General features: G+C 38.0%; 2 protein-coding genes across 5 annotated transcripts in view; both read right to left on the minus strand.

Moving 5' to 3' along the window:
* ZNF451 (zinc finger protein 451) overlaps nt 1-12,057 on the minus strand; it is an 83,229-nt gene that overhangs the window by 45,412 nt on the left and 25,760 nt on the right. For all 4 annotated transcript variants that reach the window (XR_002121944.1, XM_019624590.1, XM_019624592.1 and 1 more), the window contains exons 4-5: nt 2,704-2,829; nt 2,084-2,195 (exon numbers count right to left, since the gene is read on the minus strand). Coding sequence is in view for 3 of the 4 variants with exons in the window: in XM_019624590.1 (XP_019480135.1) it covers nt 2,084-2,195; nt 2,704-2,829 (238 nt within the window). In the remaining variant the exon portion in view is untranslated. The remainder of the gene's footprint in view (nt 1-2,083; nt 2,196-2,703; nt 2,830-12,057) is intronic.
* On the minus strand, nt 179-1,129 carry LOC109371854 (zinc finger BED domain-containing protein 5-like). Its single transcript, XM_019624601.1, has 2 exons — nt 962-1,129; nt 179-741 (listed from the first exon to the last, which is right to left on the minus strand). The coding sequence occupies exon 2, from the start codon at nt 683-685 to the stop codon at nt 263-265; it is 423 nt and encodes a 140-aa protein (XP_019480146.1). The 5' UTR covers nt 686-741; nt 962-1,129; the 3' UTR covers nt 179-262.

The following is a 12,057-nucleotide window of genomic DNA, read 5'->3' on the forward strand; positions in this document are numbered from 1 at the left end:
CGGCCGTCCAGAAGCCTGCGACTGATCTGCCTCGCCTGGGAAGAGTGCAATGATGGTGCCAACTTGGGCCAGTGAAACAACGTCCTCCACAACTAGACTGAAGAACAAAAGGACAGCAACTTGTCTGTTCCCCTCCCCCAATTCCCCAGCACTGTTCCCATCCCCCCAACTCCCCAATAAAAGAACCTTTAAAAAAATAAATAAATAAAAATAAAGTCACCATCATTAACATACCTCACATAAACCAGTAACTGTGAACAGTTTACAACGTCCGTAGATTCATCAAGCTGGATATTGGAAGTGGAGCAGATTTAATTTCCTGGATTACCTGATCAAGAATATCAGCAGACATGTCATCTATTCTTCTGTGGACAGTGTCGTTAGATAAGGAAATTGCACTCAATTTCGTAACAAATTTGTCTCCGATCATAACTCGAACAATGTCTTTGGCCGCTGGCAACAGCAAATCCTCAGCAATGGTGTGAGGTTTCATAGCTCTGGCGATTTTGAGTGCCACCAAATATGAAGCTTCAACGGCTGCTACGTTTTGTTTGTGGTACTTGCCAGCAGTGTCAAGTCTGGCTTTCTTGAATCCATCAGCTTTGCTTCTAAAATAGTTGGTATCCTTGCCAGCAAAGCTCGGATGCTTGCTATCAAAATGGCGTTTTAGTTTGTTCGGCTTCATAGATTCGGCTGATAGAACTTCACAACAAATAACACATTGCAGTTTCTCAATTCCTGCTGTAATTATAGATGTAAAACCATACTGTAAAAAGTCCTCACTATATTTTCTTTTCTTAACGTTCTTCTCTACATGATTCATTGTCATGGGATGGTTGGCTAATGAAAATAATATATAACAATAGCTTTAATAATACAAAAGATGCTACATGGCATAGTCCACTCAATACAGTTCATTAAAGTTTCCTATGATTTACCATTGTGTTGTTTTTTTACATACCTGTTACTATCACAAGGGGGCAGTATTCACATCAACCACAGCTGAATATAAAAAGACCGATCAGCATCCAGATTAAGTTCCCATGGTACAGATATTTTTTTTTGCAGTAGTTGATGATTTTACAGTATATGAATTTACATTTACCCAGTAATTATAATTCATGAAGTGTTGTTTTACCTCCAACACTTTTGCTTTCAACACAGCAGCTGCTTTCTACACAGTAGCTGCTCTCTACACATGTGTGACTGGTCCACATAAGTACATTATGGTGCCAACCCTGTCACATACACTTGTATTTGTACGGGTATATGTGATGGGGTTGGCGCAATGATGTCATCACGGCGGGTACTCGTATGTGGGCGTATCTGCATGTGGGCGGACCCACCTGGAGACGGATAGAGGAGCGGTGTCTCGGTTCCTAATACCATAAAAAATATGTGTTTTCCGATAGTCTTAGGCGACCCATGAAAGGGTCGCAACCCACAGGTCGAGAACCGCTGCTTTAAGGGCTGCTTTAAGGGCTCAGTGGGTTTTCCACACGAAAGGCTAGAAAATTTAACATTGTGGGACAGCTCAAGTGACTCTTAAAAATACCACCAAATTATCTGGAAGGGGGAAAATGTTCCACAGTGACTCTTCCAGGAATCTCAGGTCTGCAAAGATACTGAAGAAGCTATCCAGTGCTTTAAGATGAGCCTCCCATGTGTACACTTACTTACAAAATATCTACATAGGCTGCACTGACGAATAAGTAAGTAAACACTAACCCTTTAAATCTCAGGTTAAATTCCATTTTCTCAGAGAAGCAGCCTCTCCTGACCTCAAATAACCTGTTATATACTCTCCCAAAGACACATGTGCTACTTCATGTAATAACAATGAAATCATGAATGAATAAATGAGCAATATCTAATAATAAAAAACCTATATTACTTATACTCAAAATATACTTTTGCCAAAGTAGAAAGACAACTGATAAAGTAGGCCATTATTAAGTATCACTGCAACTAAAGTTCAAATACTTTATATACTCGTTAGCAATCAGATAAAATAGACATAAAGTCTTTGGGCTTTAGAGAAGTTAGGTAACCTTAGTGTTTCACTCTGATCTCTAAAGAATACCTGGCATTTTTAGCCACTGGTCCACACACAATCTTGCTGCTTCTGTATCAGAATGTCCTTGAATAAATTCCAGTTCTTGTAACCCATGAGCATGCTGAAAATCAATTTTTTCCTAAAGATAGTAAGAAAAACATCAATTAACCTATGATTACATAGCAGCTCTTCTACAACCCTGATACAAATTTCTTCCTTTCAGTAATCAATTTAATCTGAAAGGACAAGCTGAAGTTTGAGGAAGAAGTCTGCTGTGTTTAGCAGAAAATAAGCTTTCAACAGCTTATATCTACAAACATGATCAACTCTTTTCACTCTTGTGATCAAGTAACCAGAAACCCCTAATTACTCATTTGCCTTGAGAAACCCAATGATTTTAATCCCCCAAATTAAGTCCACTTAATTCTATTTTTTCTTTCTTTTTTCCTGTATACATATATGATCAGAATCCAACAAACTAAAATTAGAGATGTAAAAAGTTATCATGAATTACTACTAAATTGATGAGCGATCTAGAGTCCATGCTAAACATGGATTCAATTATACATTTTTTTATTACAAATTTCTCTTTATAACTTTATCATAAACAATTCTATAATTTGGTAAAACACAAAATAGCCACATACCCTGAATGCTCTGTTCTTCTCTTCTTTCTGCTGTTTCTCCACTTCAACATGTCGGGCTAGACGAGCCAGAGTTAAAGCAACTTTATCCTTCTGATGGTCAATATGGTCTTTACGCTTAACATTAACCTATAATTGAAAAAAATTTTTTTTCATTACCTTTAACAAATAAAATTAGCTTTGAGATAACATATCCATTTACCAAAAAGTTAATGTATTAAAGAATCATTTGCCTTTATCATTATCAAATTTCTAAGAACCTGTCCTGTGTATTTTACACTTCATGTGGTATTTTGCAGGTCAGCCAATCATCCACCAGCACCTTGTTTTCAAAAAGATAAACTAGCTGCTAGAACATTTATCATCGTTATTTACTTTACAATCATCTGGATATTGAAAAGTTCAGAACTGCTTTGCTCTGAGTCTATAAGGTAATACCATCAAGCCATTAATTAGTCCACCCTCCAAAAAGTCTAACAAAACGAACATTCTTGGCTCTGGTTTTTCAGCAAAGCCAGGACAGTATTCACTTAACAGAAACTACTGATTTAAAAAAAAATAGATCTAGGGCCTGCTGAGTGGCGCATTGGTTAGGAGTTGGCTTGGGACGCCAGCTCTGAGCAGCAGAGCCCCGTTCAGAACCTACATGAGGGCCAGTGACGCTACGCCCTCTACTGCTAAGATGGTGAACAACATCTCCACCTGGAGCTGGGCTGCCGTGAGTCGCCGGCGACGACGTAGGCTGCAGTGGGGCTGGCCGGCAGGGGGCATGAGCGTTCCTGAGCCACCGTGAACCACCGTCCAAAGGCCGGTGAGCGACTGCCTCACCCACCCGGGAAGAGCACATTGATCATAATACCAACATGGGCCAGTGAAGCAACATCCTCCACAACTAGACTGAAGAACAAAAGGACAGCAACTTGTCTGTTCCCCTTCCCCGATTCCCCAACGTTGTTCCCCTCCCCCAATTCCCCAATAAAATCTTAAAAGAAAAAAAGATCTAACTTCTGGTTCCTGGTCCAACATGTAAGCAGTTTAGAAGTTGCAACTCTATAACAAGTAAAAAGCTAAACAAATTGAAAAGTCAACAACTCTTCTTAGATTCACCAGAGAAGTTAGGTCACAGTGTAAGCTGCTGCCCCCAAAATGAGAAAGATGGGGGAGAGGGGCAGATATAAAGAATCACAACTTAGTGGAGCAGAAACCCATAAATAGAAACCTCAGCAGGAACCAGTACTGGGTAGGAAAAATCTGAATTGTAACTGACGAATTGCTGGAGGCTCAGCGTGGGCAAGTCTAAGAGTTAAAAACTCCTGGAGGACCCAGTCATGGTGTCCCTTACACTTTGGTAAGTTTACTTCCAGGAGCTCTACCAGGTTCTCACTGTGAAGATGGGAGAAAAATCCCCTCATGCTTCCAGCGGGGGCAGAGGAGAAGTAAGCATTTTGAAGTAAGAGCATTCTGTTCTTAAAAAGGTCTGCCCTCAAGAGAAACTATTTTACTAGAGCCTAACCTGCTAGAGGTTTAACAGAGCTTAACCAACCTGGCAGAAGGAAATACCCAACTCCCACTTCCTTTAGCCTTCCACATGGGGAAAGGGAAATACCCAATTCCAGGCCCCTCTACCTAGCCTGTCCCACTTGAGGGGATGGACTGAGAAGCACTGCTTAAGTTCACAATGCAGGGACACAGGCGCACCAAGACAGAGATCTAATCGCGGGACTATAGAATGCACCACTTCTCTCATACCTCACCACTACATTATGAAGGCCCTACTTACCAGTTTCTTTTACCTGGTACATCATGTCTACCTTTCAACAAAAAGTTACAAGGCATACTAAAAGGCAAAAAACAGGAGTCAGAGAACAAGCACAGAATGGCAGACATGGCAGGGATGTTGAAACAATCAGATCAGGAATTTAAAACAACTATGATTAATATGCTAAGGGCTCTAATGAAAAACTGGTAACATACTAGTATGAGGTGTGATTAAAAAATACGGTGAATGTTTAAATTGAAAAAAAATGTATTACAGTAGAGGACACATTGCCACTAACCCCCCTCAAAATGCTCCCCCTTGCTTCGAACACACTCATCCCATCATTCTTGCCACTTTCTGAAGCAGTTCTGGAAGTCCTCTTTTGTGAGTGTCATCCTCCATCATGACAATGCTCCGTGTCACACATTACTTCTGGTAATGGCAATTTCTGTCATATAAAATCATTACAGTGTGTCTTCATCCACCATATTCACCAGATCTGGAACAGTGCAACTTCTGGCTCTTCCCCAAAGTGAAAATGACAATGGAAGGTAAATGTTTTGAATCAATTCAGGACATGGAGGCAGTCACGACAGCGCAACTAAAGACACTCAGGAAAGAGGACTTCCAGAACTGCTTCAAAAAGTGGCAAGAACGATGGGATAAGTGTGTTCGAAGCAAGGGGGGTCTTTTGAGGGGATTAATGGCAATGTGTCTTTTACTGTAATAATTTTTTTTAATTTAAACATTCACATTTTTTTATCACACCTTGTACAAGAACAGTTATGTAACGTAAGTAAGAGAGATGGAAATCCTAAGAAAGGACCAACGAGAAATGCTAGAGATCAAATACAGTGTAATGGAAATGAAGAATGCCTTTAATGGGCTCACTAGTAGACTGCGCGCCACTGAGGAAAGAAGCTTTGTGCTTGAGGATATGTGAATGAAACTTCCCAAACAGAAAAACAAAGCGAAAGAAGACGGAAGAAAAACAAAAGAGAGTATCTAAGAACAGTTACAAAAGATGTAGCATATGCATAATGGGAATACCAGAAGAAGAAAGGAACAGAAATATTTGAAGCAATAATGACTGAGAATTTCCCTAAATCAATGTCAGACACAAAAACACAAATCCAGAAAGATATAAAACCTTTGTTCACAGATGACATGATCATCCTAAGAAGAAACACGTAAATAAAATAAACAGTAGTTAGGAGTAAAGTAAACTGTGTAATTCAATCTTTACAGCAGCTTTATGAATAATTGCCAAAACTTGAAAGCAACCTAGCTGTCCTTTAGTGGATGAATGGATAAATAAACTCTGGTACACCCAGGTGAGGAAATGTTATTTATAAAATGAAATATTATTTATAAAACGAAATAAGCTATCAAGCCATGAAAAGACATGGCGGAAACGTAAATACATATCATTAAACGAAAGAAACCAATCTGAAAAGGCTACGTACTGTATGATTCTAACTATACTCATATGGAATTCTGGAAAAGGCAAACTATGGTGATAGTAAAAAAGATCAGTGGTTGCCAGGGGCTGTGGGGAGGGAGGGGTGAATTGGCAGAGTACAGAGGATTTTTAGGGCAGTAAAACTATTCTGTATAATACTATAAGGGTAGATACCTGTCATTATACATTTGTCTGAACCCACAGAATTACACCACCAAGAATGAACCCTAGTGTAAACTATGGACTTTGGGTGATTATGCTGTATCACTGTAGGTTCAATTATAACAAATGCACCACTATGTTGGGGGACGTTGAAAATGGAGGAGGCTGTGCATGTCTGGGAACAGATGGTATATGGGAAATCTCTGTACCTTCCTCTGAATTTTGGTGTGAACCTAAAGCTTCTCTAAAATATGTCTATTAAAATTTTTTTCTACTAGAAAGATTGGGTTGCCAGCTGAAATATTACTCTTTAGGCAAATCAGTCATATACATACACCCAAATTTTATCTAAAGTGGGATAGAAGAGTTGCATCAACCATGTCAAACAGCAGGTGTGATTCTCCAAGTACACAGAAGTTACATTAAAGAAAGCTTATATCAAAAGGCCAAATATGTATTTTCAGTATGAGGCCACATCTTTGCAATAAGGAATGCTCACAGGATCACTTTGGGTGTAAGTAGTTCCAGCTAAGTTTCTGACCACTTGGCAAGTCTACACCACTGTACCAGGTAATATGTGACATTCTACTAACTTCAAAATGTCCTTTCACAAATCATAGGATAATGCAGCTTATTAGAAATAACAATCACAAAAAGCTATGTATCTGAACTCTGATCCTTTAGTAGAAGCAAATCTCTCTCTTAAAAGCAAATTAAATTTACTCCTTAGGAAGACAAAATAAAAAAAGCAGTATCTAGTTATTTAAAATGTAGTTACTACCATGAGAAGGAAATCTATTTAGAGTACACCTAAAAATTATTTTAATTTAAGGAAGTTAATGTTAAAACATGGGCCTAGAGCAGCGGTTCTCAACCTGTGGGTCGCGACCCCTTTGGGGGTCAAACGACCCTTTCACAGGGGTCGCCTAAGACCATCGGAAAATAAAAAGATATTTACATTATGATTCATAACAGTAGCAAAATTACAGTTATAGAGTAGCAACGAAAATAATTTTATGGTTGGGGGTCACCACAACATGAGGAACTGTATTAAGGGGTCACGGCATTAGGAAGGTTGAGAACCGCTGGCCTAGAGTGTGTTAGTTTTCCTGACAGAGATAACATTTTTTCACGTTTTAAACTCTAGCAAAAGTCATGCTTGGAAGGCCAGGTACACCAAGGTTATATTAACATGAGGGAGGTAGACAAGGTATAAATTAGTGTTTACTCACAAAAAATGTTGTTGTGTTACAACATTGTGAATATTCTGGGGACACGGAGAAGGGCATGTTTTGGATTAAGGTAATCCTAATTTAGGAAGAGCTACACTTGAATTAATGATTTCACTATTATTTTACTTTTCCCTAGGCCCCAACAAAATAACCATTCTGAATTACTTCTGAAGCTATACTCATTCAGGCAGACTTTACATATTCATTCTTAAAGTTTACTTTAAAGTACAATTAATGACTCTAATTTACATTATAAAATATACTCTGGACACAAAGCTAAGTGAAAATTAAAGTCAGAAATACAATGATTATATATCCAATGGGAAAAATGTTTAGTAATTCACTTAGTCACAAAACATAAATATGTTCCTAAAACTTTACTCCCTTAGTCCTTTAACCAACTTTTAAACATTTGTTTAGATCTTTTCAGCTTCATTCTAAAATTAATCTCGAGTCCTTTTGAAGGTTAAATAAGTAAAATCTATTGGTATTAAGTTTGCTAAAATTATTTTTCTTATATTTGGCTATCAGTAGCCTATGTTATCTTTTATTTATATGGTTATATCAATAAAAAAATTACTTCTATTATTTACAACTAATTCTGCTGATGTTTATTTCTTTCATGACTTTGAAGGGCTCAAAAGACATAACAGCCCTAATGCTGAAAACAAAAGACACTTAGAACTTTTGGTCTCCTCCTCCTTCTCCTCTAGGTGGAAAATTTTTATTTTCTTCTTAAAGAAAACAAAAATACTCTGGCGGCTACCTACACTGAGAGCAGATAAGTATAATAGATTTGGGAGACAAACAGCTAGGAGTACAAGAAAAGGATTGGTAGCTAGAGAAAGGAAGAACTTCAACTTTGAAAACTTTGCCATTTAAAAATGAGAAAATTAGGAGAAAATGACAGCAACTTGTCTGTCCCCTTCCCCCAATTTCCCAGCACTGTTCCCATCCCCCCAATTCACAAAAAAAAAAAAAAAATCTTTGAAAAAAAATAAAAAAAATAAAAATGAGAAAATTAGGGCCAGTCTAGGGGTCCTAAGAGTTGGCTTCGGACGTCAACTCTGAGCAGCAGGGCCGCAGTTCAGATCCCACATGAGGGCCAGTGACACTGCCCTCTACAGCTAAGATGCTGAACAACAGCTCAACCTGGAGCTGGGCTGCCATGAGTGGCTGGCGACGGCATAGGCTGCAGGCCCTGTTGCAATGGGCTGCTGTAAGCTACCATGAGTGGCTGGCAGCCGGCGTGAGCGGCCAAGAGCCACCGTGAGTGGCCTTCCAGTGGCCGGCAACCGATCTGCCTCACCTGGGAAGAGCGTAATGATAGTACCAACATGGGCCAGTGAAGCAACGCCCTCCACAACTAAACTGAAGAACAAAAGGACAGCAGCTTGTCTGTTCCTCTTCACCAACTCCCCAACGCTGTTCCACTCCCCCAATTCCCCAATAAAATCTTAAAAGAAGAGAAAATTAAAGTATTCAAAATAAAGATGTTTTTTCTTAAATTCAAAAAAAACTAAGTATATGAAGCAGGGTGTATATACCATATTCATATGATTTTCCCCATCACCAACTTACTTGGGTTTGGAGATCAAGGTTGCTGGTGACAACCAGACATGAGTAGTAATATGTTATCTGTGAACACTCACTCTCTCCAGAAAGCCAAGCCCCTTGGATTTCCATTGTCAGTGATCCAAGATGAGGGGTGGCCCATAGATCTTACAGAATTACACTCCTCTGTGATTCTGGGAGAACACATTGGCATTGGAAAAGCAGAAGGATCATTAGTATCAAAATGCATGTTAGGGATTTTAGCCATTGGGTTGCAGAAGGCCTTATTTTGCACAGAAGTATATCAGGTAATTCTAAAAATTGATACATTCAGAAACATAAATTTTAACTTATCAGAATGCAAGGAGAAACTTGCTACAGGCCACCTTGTTACCGATCCAACTGCAGAACCAAAGCTATAGTATTATTTGTCAGGAACATGGGCAGAAAGTAAACTGATTTCAGGCTAGATGAAAGGGGCTTAAATGTTTCCTATAGAACTAAGATGAAAACGGGCCACTAGTCTTAGGTTTGAGAAGTTCCACCATTCCACTAGTACCCAAAATGCTGAACTGTAATTTAATGTAAAGTCACAAAATTTCAGGGCTGTTCTTAGGCTGGATTTGCCAATCTCCCCCAAAGTCTATAGCTTAAATAAGTATTTATGTTCCTGGATCTTTCCTAAAAAAGGTCAGGCTTTCAGATATGTAACTTCCCAAGCTAGAAGTGGAATTAGCTTTCAATGGTAATAATAAGCTTTCTTTAAGTTTTATTTACAATGTTAGCAGCTATAGATTGTTCAGTCATCCTTCTCGAAGCACCTGCTGTGGTCACCCTGGACTAACTTCTATATTAAATAACTATTAAAAAGCAATATTAGGGCCGGCTGAGTGGCTCAGTTGGTTAAGAGCTCGCTCAAAAGTTTGAGCTCTGAGCAACAGCGGTTCGAGTCAGCCCGAGCTGAGCAGCTGTGAGCTGCCAACAGGTGGCGGGATGGCTCAGCTTAAAAAAAAAAAAAAAAAAAAAAAGCAATATTAAAAAGTCCACAATGATAGCAAATGTTCAGCAAGAAAATGCTATACACTTGTTTTGGGAGAAACATAGGAAAGTCTTAAGAAATATACTGGGGAAGGTACAGTCTCTATTTGCCTATATTTTAGATCACTCTCTGCATCAGTTTTTTTTCTATAACCATTCCCCTCCCACTGGGGAAGTTGTGCGGGGTCTTAACAGAATCAAGGAGAAAGCTGTAAAGCCAGAAAAGGTTAAAAGGCAGATTCTATTTCAGTCACTATGAAATTATTTTTATTTAACTAAAATGATGCGTTTTTTTAAATAGGAACAAGAGGTATGGTTACAATGATACAGTCCGACACAAAGAAAATCCATGGTGATAAGGAGTTGGGAGGTTACAAAATGAGGGTCACACTGGGTATAGGAAGAAAAGCTGCTCCAGGGTCTCGGGAGACAGCCCAATATGGCCTCTCCCTGCGATCCTATCCGTGCTCACCCCTGGATACTATGAATTCTTACATTCTCAGGTATACTCTACGTTTTTCTTTAAAACCTGAGGCAAAACATGTACAAAGCAAATTTGGGTTGTGCCCCAGAAAAGGCAGTCAGATTAGGGATACTGATTAAATCTGAGTGCACATATCCATGAAAGTTAAGTATATACAGGGGAAAGTAAGCAAGACGAATTTTTTTGTTCTAGAGGACTAGATTTAACTTTTAATATAGCTTGGCACAGTTATGGTAAAAATTCCAAGTCTAGAAATAAGGTGTAAGTTGGGCAGGAAAGGAAGAGGACTCTCTAATGACATCTAATCTGGAATAGTAGGATTCAATAAAATAATTGAGGAAGGAAAAAAAAAAGGAAAGCCTGACAATTCCCTTATTTTGCAAAGTAAGGGCATTTTTTAAAAGGAACTAATATGAACAGTCACCATCATTTCTTAAGAGTAAAAAGACAATCTCAAATTAATATTTTTAAGTTTCCCTTAGTAATCTCATATTGAGCAAACTTAGCATTGTGAAAAACTAGTTGCACTGTCCTGATTTTTTTTGCTTACACGCCAATAACCACTTCAAACTTGAAATAAAACCAGCTGAACCTGAAACCAGTTCTGACCACGTACTCACAATCCTGAGTATAAATGTCATCAGGAAGTCACATCAAATGAGAATTCCACTATTTAAACAAAATTTTCACCAAAGTAATTAATACTCTCATTTACTAATCAAGTTTAATGAGCTAAGAAAGATTTCCTGGAAACTATTAAAATTTCTAACATTGCTGTGAAACTGTGATCTGCTATGTGAACCATAAAATAAAGCATACAAAATTGTGAAACAGGCAAATAAATGACAACATGGCACAAAATCCTACAAATCAATGAAGCCATCATCTCTATAAATTTCAACATCTGTTTTTCCCCCTATCACTTTTGTTTTTAAGTGAAAATGAGTCTTTCTTTGTAAAAATATGTAAGTAAAATCTACTAGGCTATAAACAAAAATGTTAATAGTAGTTATTTCTGTTGGAAGAGTTTTTCCCTTTATTTCTAATTTTCTAATATTTCTACCATCAGCATATGTAATAAAATTGTTAACAAAATTTCAATTATTAGTGAACAGGCTGTATAAAGACAAAAAATGTTGAGAATCTTACTCTATTGTTTGGGAATATAATAGGTTTGGTTAAAATCACTAATTCATACCTTATAAAAATGTTTAACATCTACCCTTCATAAAGACAGATAAAATTTTTTTATCTAGAAGGAACATATAACCTATTAGTATAGTAAATTGTATTTTTTTTCCCCTCCAGATTTTTGTCGTTAGTAGTACAATGATTGGATTACATTATTTTCCAAACCTAAGAGGAACAGGTATTAATCAAGATTTAGGGCAAGTCATTTTCAGTTCAACAGCCTTAATGGCTACTGGGAAAATATTTTTGCAGTTTTGATGTCAAACACCATTACCACTTTAAAGCAAAATGCATTTAGCTAACACATACTTATAAATTTATATATTTTTTAATTACCGTATTTGCCGGCGTATAAGACGACTGGGCGTATAAGACGACCCCCTAACATTTCCACTCAAAATACAGTTTGTTATATACTCGCCGTATAAGACTACCCCCTCTTCCTCACACCTTCCACACACCAAATAAAAGGTAA

This window comes from Hipposideros armiger, unplaced genomic scaffold, assembly GCF_001890085.2.
Source record: "Hipposideros armiger isolate ML-2016 unplaced genomic scaffold, ASM189008v1 scaffold_595, whole genome shotgun sequence".
In the NCBI taxonomy this organism is placed as follows: Eukaryota; Metazoa; Chordata; class Mammalia; order Chiroptera; family Hipposideridae; genus Hipposideros; species Hipposideros armiger.

Coding starts and splice junctions, on each gene's coding strand:
- LOC109371854 (XM_019624601.1), bottom strand. CDS start 685: ATGAAGCCGAACAAACTAAAACGCCATTTTGATAGCAAGCATCCGAGC.